Genomic DNA, 17,746 nt, shown 5'->3' with positions numbered 1-17,746 from the left:
TTCCGGCCGAGGGTTGGGTCCGTCCCCCCCGTGGCGAATTCAGAACTCAGGTTCCGAATTCAATTCCGGATGGAGGTTCGGGCGCACGTAAATTAACTCGGACATTCCAATGGCGCGAGTCCCTCGTTGCTCCTTCCTCTCCCCCCTCAGCCATACCCCCCGCCCGGCCTCCCGAGGACGTTCAGCGGCCTCAAGAAGCAGAATCCCGCCGGGCATTTTGAAGCCTCGGAGGGAGGGGGGCGGGGCGGGCAGACGCTGCACCGCCGCGGATCGATACGGAAAACAAATCGATTCGGGAACCGAGAAGAGAAACGGAGTCAGGAACAAAACGCGACGGAGCTAAAACAAATTCTGGAAGAGCTCTTGATTTTGTTTTTCAAGTAGCACTCCGTTTCGTTTAATTTCTCTCGGGGACTATGTTCCTGGGCGGACGTTACACGTTCCCTCGACGGGGAGGTGAAGAGGCGCTTCCATGGTAACGCGTCACTGGGAGGCCACGCTGACTGAAAGACAGCAGCAGCTGAGCCTGAGGGCTGGAGAGACAGCACTTGTGGATTACAACAGAGGGAGAGAGATAAATATATATATATATATATATATATATAAATAATTCAGGCTAGGAAAAGAATGAGAAGGGAAAAAAGGGAATAGATTAAATAGGAGGCAATTGGAATAAACATGGGGTACAAGCTGGCCTGTCTGCTGTAGGTGAGAGCAATTGCCTCAGAGCATGCAGAGCGAACGATTATACAAGGACATATTGTATAAAAATCTTCCATAAGCCTAAAGATATTGGGAGGACAGACCACAGACCCATAACCAGGGCAGTTGGAGTAGAGAGAGAGAGCAGCACCGAAAATTGTTAGTACCTCGACTTCGGAATCCGTTACAACTGCCTCTGAGAAGCAGAGACACTCGCCGTGGGTGTTGGTGCGTCCAAATATTCTTTTGAAAACCTTCCCATCCTTTGGAAGATATTTATTATACTGCGAAAGTTAAACGAAAGATTCACTGTCAAGACTTTGGGGGCAGGGGGGGATTTTATAAAAATTGGATGCAAGTTCGCAGGTTGAGGAAGGCCGATAGTTGATTGAGGATGGAGAGCAAAAGGCCAGCCAGCAAACACAAGGCCATGTCGACCACAAATCTGACCGCGGAGTTGGCCCAAAAGAAGAAAATTAAGAAAGGAAGAGACAAGGAGAAGAAGAAGTCCTCGAAGATGAGAAGACATTCTTCAAGTACGCCATCCACTTCAGAAGAGACTGTTTCGGGTAGGGGAAATTTAACATTTGTATCTGGATTATTAAAGTCAAAACATGTGAAATATACTCAGCACACTAAAAGGTAAGTGGGGCAGCACGGTAGCCTTGTGGATAGCACAATTGCTTCACAGCTCCAGGGTCCCAGGTTCGATTCTGGCTTGGGTCACTGTCTGTGCGGAGTCTGCACATCCTCCCCGTGTCTGCGTGGGTTTCCTCCGGGTGCCTCCCACAGTCCAAAGATGTGCAGGTTAGGTGGATTGGGCATGATAAATTGCCCTTAGTGTCCAAAATTGCCCTTAGTGTTGGGTGGGGTTACTGGGTTATGGGGATAGGGTGGCGGTGTTGACCTTGGGTAGGGTGCTCTTTCCAAGAGCCGGTGCAGACTCGATGGGCCGAATGGCCTCCTTCTGCACTGTAAATTCTATGAATAAATGTTGCCTTTAAAACAGGCAACAACAGAAAGCTCCAACAAAAACAGATTGGTCTGTCAGCACCTGTGATGAAAGAGACAGCATTTTGGACTCCTAAACTTCTCCAGCAATATAGAAGTCTTAATGGCATCAGAAAGGGGGTGAAGGGAGGGGAAATATATTTAAAAAGCAGACAACACACAGGGATGAAATGCCAGTGGAATGATCGGTTGGAATTTATCTTGCCTGGAAAGAAGCATTAACAAAATTAAAGACATAAAGAACAGGTGAATAGCTCAGTAATGGGAAGCATAAAGAAAAAGGTGCGAAAATTGGAGAAAGAGAGACTTGGAAAAGATTTGAAATGAAAATAGTGCATCATTTATCATTTTGTTTTAAAAGCGCGGCGGTTAGCATTGCTGCCTCACGGCGCTGAGGAACCGGGTTCGATCCCGGCCCCGGGTCGCTGTCCATGTGGAGTTTGGACATTCTCCCCGTGTCTGCGTGGGTTTCACCCGCACAACCCAAAGATGTGTATGGTCGGTAGATTGGCCATGGTAAATTGCCCCTTAATGGAAACAATAATTGGGTACTCTAAATTTATTTTAAAAAAGAAAATAGCGCATCACCTGCCTGAAACTCATATAGAACATGTCGTTACCAGGGAAGGTACAGCCGCCCTACGCATCAGTTCTCTGTTCTGGTAAAGGGTCTGTATTCACCCAAAGTACCAATTCATCTCCCATCCCATCAGGCTCAATAGACTCACTATGGGCAAACACACTTGTTTGGGCTTTGTTTCCAATTATGTTCTTATTTCACCTGTGTCAATTTTTCCTCAACTTCCTTTTCTCCTGGTAATGTGTTAATAGCCTAAGCAAAAACCCCAGAGGACACAACTTTACTCTTCTGCTGGTGGAAGCTCTGGATCAAAGGATCATGGGATAGTACAGCACAGAAGGAGATCTTTCTGTTCATTGAGCCTCTGTCAGCTCTTTCGAAGAACAATCCAATTAAATCCACTTTCCTGTTTTTTCTCTACGACCCTGTAAATTTATTCTCCCAGTCTTTGTGCATGTGAGAAGGGGTGATGCCCTCACACCACGCATGCTGAAGCTGACAGACCCCTCACTTAGTTTTGCACAATGGCCGAGTTGAGTACCCAGAGCATAGGCACAGGTGTGCACATCCAGCTGCTTGGAGTCATAAGTGAGAGTTGTGGCAGACTTGTTTCCCCAGCCCATACCCCTTTTGTGGGTCTAGATCTCACAAACCTTTCCCATGAGCCCCACTATCGATCAGGCAGTATAGTCCTAATCCTAACCACACGTTGCATATAAAAGCTTTCCCTCGTACCACCTCAGATTTGTTTGCCAGTCACCCACGCTGTGCCGTCTGGTTATCGCCCCATCAGCCATTAGAAACAGTTTCTCTTTGTTTACTCTATCTAAACCCTTCATGACTTTAAACCCCTCCATCAAATCTTTTCTTCACTTTCCCAACTCTAAAGAGAACAATCCCAGTTTCTCCAATCCAGCCACATTACTGTACTCCCCCATCACAGAGAGCGATCAAGTATATTTCTTCTGTACTCTCTTGAAAGCCTTCACATCTTTTGTAAGCACAGGGCTGTGGTATTTAACAGTTGTGTGGTATGGTTTTTCTGACTGCAGTCAGCTTCCTATCAAAGCTTGAGCCACTTTTGCTGACATTGTAGCAATAAATCTTTTTGAATTCTATATCATGTTGCAAACACATGAATAACTGCAAACCCCATTACTTATGTGCATCCTTCTTTCAGGTACTAGGCAAAATAATAATTAAAACTAGTCCCAAAAAGCTCCCCGTTTGTTTATTTAAAGATAATGTACCTCTCCCTGAGTACTGTACAGCTTTCCACAGAGAAGTAGGATAACGACAGTGACTATATTGTGTGTGAATTTATTCATATTTGAACAAGTTTTCCCATTTTGTATTAGAGCTGGAACGTTGCTGTGGCAAGCTCCACAGAGCTCAGATTCATTCTGTTCAGTGCAAATTCTTTAACCAAATTTTAATCGCCTCTCGTTACTGAGTAATGAAAGCAGCATCACCCAGACGGCAATGTATTATTGTTTTTAAGTCATCATTGTCCCAGATGACCATAAGCTGCTTTCCCCTTTGATGGGTAGAGTGATTTAACCTGAAGATCACCACACCTCAGGGGAGCGGCAAGGTTGAAAAGGCAGACCTTTATGAATAACCTCAGCCAGCACGACCACATTCTTATGAGATTATTGTATTGCAGTTTGTATAGATACCAGAAGATGGCATCCTGTGACTACAAACTGTAACAGAGCAAGAATAATAAGCATTCAGATGCCTGGAATAGTATTGCCTAATCCTGATACTGTGCCACGCCCTTTACCATGTTACAGAATAAATACATACCTGGGAATAGTGGAAGACATTTACAGAACCACAGGATTTGTGTGTGTATATATATATATATATATATATAGCAGTCCTAGAATTCCTGGGTTGCACGGAATGATAATGATATCACTCACCCCTGCAATTACCCCACAGCAGTAAATTGATGATTGAAGTAGGACAAATTTGGGGCATGATCAATTTTCGGTGAGGGAGATGGAATTACCATTTTTCAATACTTTATTTCAAACAATTTGGAGTGACATTCGCACTTAGCTCGGGAAGGCTGCTTGTTTACTTTCTCACCTGAATATGGAACAGACATTTTATAAGTGCAGAGAAATCCGGATGGTGGCAGTTTAAGAGTTAAAATGACAGCACACTGACGCAACCTAATAAATGCACAATATAGTTGTACAAAGTGGTAAGATGTAGGTTCATCCAATGATTCCGCACATGCCTGATTCCTGATCTGAGTGAGATGAAGGCCATGTGCAGATTCACTGAGCAAAAGTAACAAGTACAAAATGTTGAGCAGGCACAATACTCCATACTGTAGTCTCCCCGTCTGGTGCAGAATTAAATAGAGGGATAGTTGTATTGCAATGAAATCCTCATTCTTTCAATGGTAATGCATCTTGACACTAATACAGGGGTTCCATGTCATAGTAATCGGAGTTGCTGGAACCTGCTTCTACCAACCTGCCTAAAAAATGATCAAACTCTTCAAATCTGCTGTCTTTTTATAATCAGTCTTTGTCGCCCAACTCCTAACATTTCCTGTCTCTCTAGCTCATAAACATGGGAAAACCAGCAGACGCCATTTATATTCTGCATCTCCAAACATTGAAGCGCCAGCTAGCCAAGGGGATGCCAGTCACAAGAAGCCTACGGATATCAGCAATACAGCCAATGGAAATCAGGGTTCAGGCGGTGGCTCCGTTTACTCTGTAGATCAGCTTGCTACCTCAATAAATGAGACTCTGCGCTGGGATGGTGTTCTTGAAGATCCTGTGGCAGAAGAGGAAAGGATCAAACTTTACAAGCTAAATCGGCAGTTGAGGTACCTGGCTGCCCAGAAGAGCACGTGCAAGAATATTCAATTTTGCCAACAGGAGCTTTCTGATATTCAATCTCAAAAGGAGAATCCATATGTTATCAGCAGTAAAACGTTACAGCAGATAACTGCAAAGGATCAGTCCAACTCTTATTTTGTGGGCCAAAGATCCTAACATCAAATTTCAAAGTTGCCTGAGCCAGAATCCCAGTCCATACCTCTCGAATCCCAGAATGTTCCTTGCAGTTATAAATCTACAAACACCAATATGAAAGTGGTTTAAATCCCCCTTTATGGTTTCTTAAATGGCTGAAAAGAAAACCTTGACAACCAACCAGGACATGTAATGGCCAATGTGTTTCAAACCTTCGCTTTTGGTTTCAGAATGTTGACTAGTGTGCACTTGTTAATAGTTTGAGGCAATCTAGTTTGGCACTGCAACACTCTGTAATCACAAGATATTTTGATCTGAGTGAAGAAAAATATAAGATTGTCTTTCCATTTTTGGGGGAAAATAACAGAGATTCTTGCATCTGAAGTGGCTTTATATTCCAGTTATCATTATCAGGTACAATCAATCGGCATTTAAGCCGACAATTTCTCAGGGTGATGGCTTTTTACTTCATGCAAATTCAGACCAAACCATACTTGAGGTGCTTGAATATATTTTGTACGTGTAATTTGTAACCCCTAGGAGGTCAAAGTGTCAACTTTCTTGCTATGGAGTTTTGCTCTTTGGTGAATGCGAATATAAAGTGAGGGATGATGGTGATGGCCCCATGGGTGTGAAAAGCCATACTGTTGAGCCATCTCTGGCCACTCACACACACCTCTCTGTAGCCATTCAATGTATCAAATTGGCGATACTCTGAACTGGGTCAGCCTTCCTTCCCTCTCCCATGGCACAGGATTAACAATCTGAAATTATGACCAATTTTATGAATACACATTATGACACTTTAACTGAAACATTCGCCAGCTAGTGATGTGGATTCGAAAGTTGCAACGGACTCATTCTGTGAAGTTGCACTAGCACACAGAGCAGGAATAGTACACCAAAAACACCATTTTACATTCTGGTGAGTTAAAGGTGATTGGAAAACACAGAACCTTGCTTTTTATCATGGTTAGAATTGATCACAAATTATTGCATGATTTTGTTTCGATTCAGTTTTAGTCTGTTCATAGAATTTACAATGCAGAAGGAGGCCATTCGGCCCATTGAGTCTGCACCGGCCCTTGGAAAGAGCACCCTACTTAAGCCCACACCTCCACCCTATCCCCATAACCCCACCTAACCTTTTTTGGACATTAAGGGCAATTTAGCTTGGTCAATCCACCTAACCTGCACATCTTTGGACTGTGGGAGGAAACCGGAACACCCGGAGGAAACCCACGTAGACACAGGGAAAATGTGCAGACTCCGCACAGACAGTGACCCAAGCCGGGAATCGACCCTGGAGCTCTGAAGCACAGAGCTAACCCCTGTGCTACTGTGCCGTGTCTTTGTCAAACCCCCACATTCAAAATGCTTCTTATAGTTCCATCATACCGGAGGATGGGCAATCTAGTTTGGCACTGCAGACTTAAGAGAAGACTGACACGTCAAATGTAAAAAAAATTCTTTTAAAAAAAAAAAAATCAGCGTTGAAAACATTAAATGAATAAGAAAAAAAAAATCATTAAATTGTCAATATCAATTTTGCTATGAATTAATTTAAACCTACCACAAATTTAAAATAATTGTACATTCATTTGTTATTTATGCAGTTGTCTCTCAAATTACTTTTACAAGAAAATGCTGTGCCAGCCGCAGTTTCTTTTTAAAAAAACATTCTATACACCAAAAATTCCTGATTTTACATTTGCCACGTGTTGCAGATAATCAAGGACTTAATCTGTAGTTTCATTGTTCACCTGGAGTGGACTATCACAAGTTCTGTGGCACGCTGCACGCACGGCAGTGCCATTGATTCAGAAAGATGCTGCAGACTACACTTTAAAAACATTAGATGTGCGAGCCTTGCAACTGATCACATTGACAGACCCCATTTCCCTGCCAGTCACCTAATGTCGCTCCCCTTATAACAAAAGAAAGCAAAATATGTTCCTCAGAACCAAAGTTATCTTCACTTTCAAAGAACAAGTGAAAGGGAATTATTTTGCCTTGGAAGATTTTTTAGGTAGATATTGCGATTGTATGCAACCTCACATTCTATTTGACCCTCAACTGAACTTTCAACCCCACATCCTCTATTCCACCTCTATAGGATTGCCCATCTCTGCCCTGTCGTGACTAATCAACTACTGAAACCCTCATTTTATTACTTCCATGCTCTTATTTTTGGAAAGCCCACCCTGGCCAGTCTTCCATCTGTCCTCCACGAATGCTAGATCATCCAAAACTCTGTTGCTAGAATTCTAACCTGCACCAAGTCCTTCCCACCATCACCCCATGCTGTGCTCGCTAACCTTTCTGCCGGTCCTGTAATTCTTATGTTAAAATTCTCTTCCCAGTGTTCAGATTCCTCAATGGATTTGCCCCTCCTTTTCTCTTAAACTCCTCCAGCCCGACAACCAAACAAGAACTCTGCATTTCTCTAACTCTTTCCGCATGTGTATTTTCCTATACCACACAATTGGCCGTTGTGCCTTCAGCTGCCTAGGCCCTAAGCTCTGGTCATCATCCTTTCCAACCCTGCACCTTTCCCTCCTTTCGGGCCTTCTTTAAACCGTCCCTATTTGACCTAATTTTTATGATGCGGAGATGCCGGCATTGGACTGGGGTGGGTACATGAAGAAGTCTTACAACACCAGGTTAAAGTCCAACAGGTTTGGGCGGCATGTGGCACACTGGTTAGCACTGCTGCCTACTACGCTGAGGACCTGGGTTGGAGTCCCGGCCCTGGGTCACTGTCTGTGTGGAGTTTGCACATTCTCCTTGTGTCTGCGTCGGTTTCACCCCCACAACCCAAAGATCTGTAGGTTAGGTGGATTAGCCACGATAAATTGCCTCTTAATTAGAAAAAAAAATAATTGGGTACTCAAATTTTTTTTAAAATCCAACAGGTTTATTTGGAATCACTAGCTTTCGGAGCGTAGCTCCTTCATCGGGTGAGTGATGAAGGAGCTACGCTTCAAAAGCCAGTGATTCCAAATAAATAAACCTGTTGGACTTTAACCTGGTGTTGTAAAACTTCTTACTGTACCTAATTTTTAGTCACCCGCCCTCACATTTCCTTTGTCGCGGTGTCAAGCACCATTAACCTTTTCCACATCAAATGTGTAATATTGACAGATGCTGCTGTATTGTCATTGGACAGGCCAGCAAGTAGAACATAGTGCAGAAGGGAGACCATTCGGCCCATCGAGTCTGCACCGACCCACTTAAGCCCTCACTTTCACCCTATTCCCGTAACCCAATAACCCCTCCTAACCTTTTTGAATGGTGGAGCAGGCTCGAGAGGCCAGATGGCCTACTCCTGCTCCTAGTTCTTATGGTCACTGAGGGCAATTTATCATGGCCAATCCACCTAACCTGCACGTCTTTGGACTGGAGGGGCCCAATGTTAGCTCATGGAGTAAGTCAGACTGAATCAGAAACCACCTTGATTCAAATGAGATAGCAAGATCTTAACTGCTCTATCTGCAGCTGGTAGTTATTTCATTCTGCTTGCACACCCACAACCAGTCTCAAAAGGACATTGGTGGAGTCCATAAACAAGTTACCTTACAATTGACCATGGATTGTGCAGAGTAGGTATACACAGTTGGGGAGGGGGGGGGGGGAGAAAGAGTGCCCTATTGAACAGAGTATAACATGCATATATTATGATTAAAGACATTTTCACTCAAAACTTAAGCTGCGATAAAAGATAAAACATGAATGATTGTGTTAGTGGAGAAGGAAATCATTGGTAATCTGAACAAAATGAGTAAAGGGACAAAATTCTTCAACTGAAAATATCGAGTGCTGCAATATACTACTATCAAAGATTACATATTTATATAAATATTTTCAGCTGCAATTTAATCAATTTTAATTCTGGAAGGCCACTGGCCTCATTCGCAGCATAAACATCCAAGTTATTGAGCCAGAAGCCAGAGGCTTTTTGCCTCTCCCAGGACGTTACCTAGTTTTAAAGTGTGGTGAGGATTGTATATATTGTGATACACAAGGTATTGCAGACGTGTGGAATAATTTGAATGGACCAAAGGGTCTGTGCTTCTCAGTCATTGTTCATAGGTTTTGTGGGCATAAAACACAGCATATGCAAAATTCTGTATCTTCTATAAATGTATCATTAGTGAATATAAACGTTCTCCCAAATCTGGATACAGATTAGTAACAAGGCTCCATCGTCCAGCAAACAACCGGAGGAAGATTATGTCCTGTTCTAAGTGGAGTTACTGGCTAGAACCAGGGCTCCAACTCAAACCACAGTACTCTTCAAAGATCCTCCCCCCTCTTAAAAATAACTTTGCACAATGTGTATGTACATGCACGCCTTCAATTTCCATAGTAATCTATTACAGATAAATGAAAAGGCCACCATTCACAAAAGTGGCACACAGATTATTCCTCGGATTCCAAATTAGATTTAGCCTTTTAATGTATCGCGACTTAGTTCAAAAGTACACACGGATACTTGTTTACAAAGGCAAACTACATATTGATCTCATTGCTTTAGAATTGTAACAGCTTATGAATTGTTTCCTCAGGAATTCTTCTTTCACTTTTACTGTATGCTGAATTTATTGGACTGAATGTTGAAATCATTAAAGTAATATTTTTCCTCAAAATTCTGCTTGGCTCTATTCCTTGCTGCTAAAGTCCTTGCAATCAGCAAGTCTGCATGAATGGAAGGTTTTGCAGCGTTTTCTCTGGGTTTCAACAAGGCTCTAAAAGAGCAATCCTGTTTTACTGCAAGGGCTCCAGTTAATGTGGCACAATGAAACGGTTGAACCAATGTGATCATAGAATTTACAATGCAGAAGGAGGCCATTCGGCCCATCGAGTCTGCACCAGCTCTTGGAAAGAGCATGTTTGGTTTGAGCTTTCTGTCGGCCAATCCTCCACTTCCAATATCTATCTGCACCATTTCTTTCCTCCGCTCCCAGTTTTCTCCCTCCCTCTCCTCTGCCTGGGTTCATTCTCCAGCTCCTGTCTGCAGACTGACAATAAAACCAATGGGTCTTATTGGGGAGTTTGGGTTCTCACCATTGTCCCCACTCGCGGCGGCTCTCATTCAGCCTCTGGGAGCCGCACTCACCGTCACAGGGGCCAGCTCAAAAGCAGGGCTTCAATGGCATTGTTAATAAAAAAGACGGAACTATACCCAACTGACTAACACATGTTCAACTCAATTAGTTATCCTTTCCCCATATTTTAAGTCACTCGTTTCTCCCAACCTCCTTTGGACAAGCAGCAATTTTTTTGCTGGCTCCTGGGGAGGTACGAGGTGGTGTCAAGCTAACTTTCCTAACTTTGCCGGCATTATTAAAGTCTGAGATCTCTATTGGCACAGCCAAGATCTGGAATAGTCTGTAGTGTTGCAGACTCAAGCCCACACTTGAGGCACAGTACATTACCACTACACCACCCCCAACAGACATCAAACCCAATGGCAATTATTTGTCAATATAAAATTCCAGCACACTAATACATCAAGATGCAAAATCTATAGTGTCAGTCATTGTTTTTTTTATTCATAATTTACACCCTTTTCAAATCACAAAGTTCTCCTTGGAGAAATACAAAACTATTTTTAACGCCCTTCATGCATCAAAATCTATCCATGTCAGGCCAAACAATGTTCTGATGTACAAGTGAAATATCTGAACAAAGTATTATAGCAATAATTTGTTTTGAGAGGCAAATACCAGGAAAACCTCACCTCCCATCGCAATCCAAGAACAGGGCTGTAGTGTTTTAGATATATAGCCAATTCCTTAACATTTAGGATTAAGTAAAAATGGGGTAAAAATAAAATGCAAAAAGTCTTCACCAAGCCACTCAGCCTTTTAAAAAAAAAAATTCCTCATGCTGTGGAATGCTATTCCTGGCACATAGCTTTCACGGTATTTGCACTTTAATCCAAACTGCAATACAATGAAGCCATTCTACAACATTTCATGTTTATAGACAGGGTGTGCACACACTTTCAAATCTCCACCTATAAAGTGCATCAGGTTGGGTTAAACTGGAGAAAAAAGACCAGCACGATTCTGAGCAATTCCAAAGAGACAAGTGTGGATTATTGCATTTACTGTGCTGACATCAGATTTACTCACGTTACATTCCCCTCCACCAGCACACTGCAGCCAGATTACACCCATTCTCAGCTAGATTTGGGTTACGACAAATCATTTCACAAGACACAGTACTACATCTGAGTGAAAGACTGAAGTTGGACCTCTATATCCTTTGTGTGAAAGTGTGCCGTTTGCCATAGAACGGCATGGAAGCTAACCAGCCACTTTGTACAGCACCCAAACGCATTCCACCTCCCAGCAAAAAGGTCATAAGAGTCAAAACAGGAGGCCATTGGGCCCATAGAGTCCATGCCAGCTGTTGCCAGAAATCCAGCCAGACCAACTATCTCACCCCATAGCCCGGAATCTCTTTTGGAAATCATCACTTGCTCCGTCTGCTTCCGATATCATCATTAGCAGCAAGTTCAAGTCATCCGCACTCACTGGACATTAAAAAAAAAAGTTCACCCTCACATTCTCCCTGCATCTCTTCCTCAAAACCTAAATCTGTCTCCTTTCACCCTTGTACCACCAGCTAATGGGAAAGGTCCTCCCACCACCCAACCCCACCCCCATCTAACCGATCCAAACCAGTCAACACCCGTACACCTCCATCCAATCTGCTCCAACACAAATAAGCAATTTTGTAGATAAGACAAAATGGACAGTACTGTAAGGTAGTCATCATGTCCTCTCCTATGTGGGACCTGAACCAGATTTCAAGAGTCTTGACAAAGGAAAGTTCACTTTGGACCCTCTGCAGCAGGAAGAACTAATGTCCAGATAGCCCGTGGCATAAAACTGCCAAATAGAACACTGCTCCAAATTGAAAACCTTATGCAGAGGCTTTGTAGGTGGAGGAGTTGGAGAAAGGAAATTGCACATCATTGTGCATTTGGGAGTGCTCTCGTAAAGATGGAGTCGAGACGTATTGGTCGGTTTTCACCCTGCAACCTCTCCAAGCTACAATGAATTGGAACACGTTTGACGTGGTCATGAGGTACAGATTGTGAAATGGTTATTTCTATCCCCAGCATAGCATGACCCCCACACATTAAAAAATCCCAAGTAATTACTTGTCTTTTTAAAAAGTAGTAGATTCAGAAGTCGAGGAACGTTTTTAAATGGAATCTAAGGCACTTTATACTTATACCTACACCATTACATATGTACTAATTTTGAGAAACTCCAAAATAAATTGGTTTTCATTGAAAAGAATAGATGACAAGATATGCATTGGCCATGTACACTTATATTACACTGGGGTTTGAGTACAAACCCTGGAGAACTCCTTATGTCATGTTGGTCGAGAGATGGTGTGGACTTCCACTGCTTGAAAATCCAATTAAAATTCTACATATTTCAAGTTTTAATGCTAAAACATTGGTTTAATAAAACGTTTGCCATTCCCAATTTTGAATGTGGACGAGACACAGAGTTCAAAGTCAAATGGCCATGCCCTTTTAAGACTGGGTCGCACGATGCAGTCAATTTTAATTACCAAACATACATCAGCAGAGCTGATCTGTTTCACGGATTATCTGAACTATTTCAGAACGGGTGTCACATTTCCCAAAGATGATCTTCTTCCCCTACACACTTCAAATCATTGCTGCAAAGCCTGGTCAGGTGTCAGGTATTCAGAATGCAACACCACATTTGTCAAGTGTGCGTGCAAACTTGAAACGCTTACAGTCGCAGTGCACATCTTAACACATGTTCTTCAATTGGGTTAAATTCCCCTTTTCAGTGCCAGCTTGAAGCAATATTAAGTTCGACTACATCCAGAGTCCTGAAAAAGTTGCCTTCAGAAGCACAAAGGCCTCAAATCAATGGCTTCAGATAATCGGAGTAAACCTTAATAATCACAGCTACAGATACAAGGTATTAAAATATTCCACATTTATTGAGCCAGTTATATATATAAAAATGGATGCAAGACCATTGCAGTATTTTTTTCAAATCTGCTTGGGCTGAACTGCTTGGGGTATTTGTGCAAATTTTTGTTGAACCACATTCGAAACGTGCAATAGTAAGATAAATTGTCCTTCTTTGGTTTTTTTAACCCCTCAAAACAAGAGAGAAAAAAATTAGGAAGCAATCTCACTAGTACCCTTCCAATTGCAAGTGCTTGAGCAGCTTTAAAGGGGCTGAATTGTCCCCACCGACCCTCCTTACCCCAAAAGGAGCTAAATCTCCCAACTGGAGCTTGTACAACCTGGTGTCATTAACTTGCTTTTCCCGGAGTGCCAATACCCAATCTGTCTTAAAAGGCACAGTCCATCCTCAGACCCAAACCAAACCCTCGAGCAATCGTGCACAATCTGCCACTTATTTCAGCAGCGGTGCATGGGGCTGCGAATGTCATCAGACTTGCTGACTTTGCAGCCTCATTTAAGAATTTCTGACCAATCGCACAAAACAATTCATTACTTTACCTTTAAAGCGGCATGGTTTCACAGCGTGTTGTAACAAGATGGGTTACTCTGCAAAATTGAGCATCTTTGACTCATTTTCATACACCATGAGGATGAACAACAAACTAGGACAAGGGAACAGTGCTTGATGCTGGGCAAAGGTAAAGTCGAGCAATTAAGGAAGTTGTTCACAAAATAGTGATCAATCCACAAATGGTGCAGGTAGGACGCATTCAAGGAACACCTCGAGGCCTTGATGGGGGTGGAAGGAGAGGGCTGGACTTCCTCATCTGAATCAGTCCACTCAATTCTGTCAGGACAAGAGCTCCTTTAGCCATTACAACATCTATGCAGCTTTCGCAACTGTAAAGAGCTGGTTTTGGTGAAAACTGAGGTGGCCCCCATACCCAGCCATCTCTGATAGTGTTTCCCAAGGAATCAGATAATAACTCTCCCTCCCACTTGCAATAAAGGCGAAGTGAAATTGTTTACAACATAAGCAAATGTGGGGTAATGTTACCTTTCACCAGGCGAGTAGCACATTTGGAAACTTAAGTCCCACTGCATTTTTATCTCAGTAGAGTTTAATAGAATTGTTCTTTATCAAGAACTGGGGCCCACAGTAATATTTCCACAAGTCTGTAGTTATATATGTGTACATCACATGTCCGAGCTCTTGCTCAAGTATGGTGCAAACTATGTTAAGAAATTCCACATTAAAATTCAACTGTGATTGATTTATCGTGATGGGAGAAATCCATATTAACAAACCTCAGGTTTACCAATTTCAGACCCTCCATTACTAATTGTACTTCAGATGAATTATCGTGTTTCAAACACAGCCATTTTCACCATTATTTACACATGGAAATATTTCCTGTGCATTTAATACACGATTACAAAAATTGGTGAGACTTCCTCAGTCACGTTTTGAGCCTTTCACCCTGCCACCCCAGTCCCATACCCAAACCGAAAACAAAAAGCATTCAGCTACCCCCATCTCCAGTCTCAAGTATAGGCTGGTCACGGCCAGGCAAGATTGGCGATTTACTCCAAGCGTCCTTCCCGACACAGTACTCTGGTTACGGGAACGATGCGTCCATCCATTACAACAGGAACTAATACCCATGCTCCCAGTGGATGGGCAACAGACACCTCGCCACCCTTCTCCAGTCTGTACATGTTAAAACAATTAAAATCACAACTGGTTCCTTGGGATTTTGTTTCCTTAATCTATTCCTGCCTTATATATGTTAATGGCAATAAAAATCTCTAAGGAAATTCCTAAACTTTTATTGTGTGATTAAAAAAGAAAACACGATGTAGACTATGTTGCAAGGAGCAAAAGAAATGCAGTACTGAACAGGTTCATAAGCCACCATGGTTTAGAAGCAATTATGGACAATCTAAAGAAGACTGGATTCAAAGAAAAAAAACTCCTCGTTGAACAAAAGAAAAAGCAGGCAGTATTCGTTATTTGAAGTCACTGGCCATCCAAGAGTGCCATTTCACTGTAATCTGTGGCTTCAAGTTCCACACTGGAGAAAAATTTCCGCGTTGCTTTTCTGCAGTTGTAATCCACGGTAGTTGTATAGACTGTTTTTGCGTACTTCGGGTACACGATGACAGTGCTGCGGAACCGTCGCGGTTTGTGTTGCGGCTCAAATTTCAGCTCCGTCTTGTAATTCCGCCATGTGCAGTCGGGAACGCAGATGACTGTCTGGCTGCAGGAGCCAATGCCCAGTGTGAGCTGCAGGAGCACATTGTTGACATAGTGCCGGTCTGAATCATACTTCACCGAGGAGGTGTACCTGGAAGCACATAGACAAGGGTTTTTGTGGGGGGGGGGGGGGTTTTAAAAGTCAAAAATGCTCATTTCTCCTTCACAAGGCAGTGTTCCAAAACATACAAGTCTCACGCTGGGCAATAGCCCAGTCAGTGGAAGTGGCTAGGCTGCTCATTCCTGGAGCCTCAACCACCTGGGCAACCATATCCATTCCCTACCCATCGGTGATGCAAAGTGGTGCTCTCGATGGGAGAATATTTCAATGCACTGGCCCGAAAACAGCAAAATTGGGAGAAGAAAGCAGATAAAAATCCACTCATGGCAACTTAAAACAACTGACCGACTTGCCAGGCCACTACAGGGAGGGCCGTTTTAAAAGTCAACCGCATTTAACTCAAGGGTCGTGTTTGGGGTTTCTGACCATTTTGCCACAGAAAGATCTTGGTATGATTAATATTAAAATTGAACTTGCTGTCCAACACTAGTTCCCTGAGCAACAGTGCTCAAAAACAGATTAGAATTCAGAAAAAGCATCTATCCATCGCAGGACAATGGGAATAATTAACATCCCGGAAAATAATCTTATTGGATGTTGGAATGCCCCCTCCACGAGTTCAGGCGCAGTTAAGTCTCCAGGGCATTCACACTTGGGGAGTGTGTAGCAGCTAATTTGTCAGTCCTATTTGGTCATCCCCCAGAGAGGGGGAGAGGTTAGAGGTCAAGTTGCTGGCTGACTGACCAACTAAGGAGCAAAGAGGGGGATCACATGGCTTAGGTCAGTTGAATAATGACTGGCAAGGGAAACAGTGAGAAAACCATTACTCCTTTTGAAATGGAGCAAACCGGAGCCATTCAGAAGAGTTACACTCAGCCCTATAACAGAGACAACATGACATTTTAGACAGAGAAACATAGAAAATAGCAGGAGACCATTTGGCCCTTCGAGCCTGCTCTGCCATTCATTATGATCATGGCTGATCATCAAGTTCAATACCCTGATCCCACAGAAACATACAAGATACCAAGCAAGAAAGTCCTAATTGTAAAGGAGACTCAGGATCCACTTTTTAAGTGAGACACCAACCATACTGAAATATTTAAATACCCAGAATTGGGGATAGGCAATTTCTTTGAGTTAGGCTGCCAGCCCCATTTGGCCCATCAGAACGACCCTCAACACCCCACCATAGTTTTTTTTTTTATAAAGCAGAAAGCGGGCAAAGTTTTATTCTTCAGTCACGAAACCTTTCCCATTTCAACACCGAAAAAGACCCCAAAAAAACACCCTGCTGCCCGCATTATTACCTAATCTCCTTTGGTGGCAAAGGGTCCACTTCAACGCCTTCTCCAAATGATAACGGATGCAGCCTTGGCCCATAGCCTGTGATTAGGAAAGGGGAAGTAACCAGAGTGTCCTGCAACAGAAAACAAAATGGGCAAAGATGTAAGAGTTAAATGTGGACAGTGCAGCCCCCTAACTCGGCAGTCCCAGAGGCAATCCTGAGCTGGCTTCAGTCAAACGAATTGCTTTGTGTATCTGAAGAAGCGGCAAACCCAATTCAGGGAAGAAAAAGAAAATCTCAAATTCACTGAACCTCGATTCAGGGTACGAGGTGGCACGGTAAATCAGCGGAGCAGCTGCCTTTTTGATCATGCATCTCCCTCCAAATAAAGCACCTCCCTTCCAGGGCAAATTATAATTTTTTTCCAGCCAGTCCATGAAACAGCATCAAACCATAACTAGCTGTTTCAGTGCTGGGAATAGAAGGGTACTTCGAGCTTGCAAATTTTGTCTTTATATTTTTAAAATAAATTTAAGAGTACCCAATTATTTTTTTTTCCAATCAAGGGGCAATTTAGTGTGGCCAATCCACCTAACCTGCACATCTTTGGCTTGTGGGGGTGAAACCCACGCAGACATGGGGAGAACGTGCAAACTCCACACGGACAGTGACCCAGGGCCAGGATTCGAACTCAGGTCCTCAGCGCCGCAGTCCCAGTGCTAACCACTGTGCCGCGTGCCGCCCTCAAATTTTGTCTTTATTAAGGAAGAGAAACAGTGCGACCAGCCGGGACAACCATCCTTGAAAATGGACAACGCATGAACAATTAATAGCTAGGTGTGCGGTCCCGTTAATGAAGCGCAG

At 43.1% G+C, this 17,746-nt stretch overlaps 2 protein-coding genes across 2 annotated transcripts in view; one reads left to right on the top strand and one right to left on the bottom strand.

The window, feature by feature from the left end:
• Window positions 1–25: 25 nt before the first annotated feature.
• Window positions 26–9,908, top strand: liat1 (ligand of ATE1). The gene is made up of 2 exons (XM_072469727.1): window positions 26–1,271; window positions 4,877–9,908. Exons 1-2 carry the CDS (start codon window positions 1,097–1,099, stop codon window positions 5,314–5,316), a joined length of 615 nt encoding a protein of 204 aa, XP_072325828.1. The 5' UTR covers window positions 26–1,096; the 3' UTR covers window positions 5,317–9,908.
• A 920-nt stretch (window positions 9,909–10,828) lies between these two features.
• rflnb (refilin B) overlaps window positions 10,829–17,746 on the bottom strand; it is a 29,129-nt gene continuing 22,211 nt past the window's right edge. The window contains exons 2-3 of the mRNA XM_072469726.1: window positions 16,905–17,014; window positions 10,829–15,624 (exon numbers count right to left, since the gene is read on the bottom strand). Of these exons, the coding sequence (XP_072325827.1) occupies window positions 15,297–15,624; window positions 16,905–17,014 (438 nt within the window). The 3' untranslated portion in view covers window positions 10,829–15,296. The remainder of the gene's footprint in view (window positions 15,625–16,904; window positions 17,015–17,746) is intronic.

The sequence above is a fragment of the Scyliorhinus torazame genome, chromosome 12 (genome assembly GCF_047496885.1).
Source record: "Scyliorhinus torazame isolate Kashiwa2021f chromosome 12, sScyTor2.1, whole genome shotgun sequence".
In the NCBI taxonomy this organism is placed as follows: Eukaryota; Metazoa; Chordata; class Chondrichthyes; order Carcharhiniformes; family Scyliorhinidae; genus Scyliorhinus; species Scyliorhinus torazame.
Note: the sequence above shows the minus strand (reverse complement) of the source record. Positions and strands in the feature narration are given on the sequence as shown.

Excerpts from the sequence above, each read along its gene's own strand:
- liat1 (XM_072469727.1), top strand. The coding sequence starts at position 1,097 with ATGGAGAGCAAAAGGCCAGCCAGCAAACACAAGGCCATGTCGACCACA. Across the intron at positions 1,272-4,876 it reads TTCAGAAGAGACTGTTTCGG|CTCATAAACATGGGAAAACC; the intron begins GTAGGGGAAATT and ends CTGTCTCTCTAG.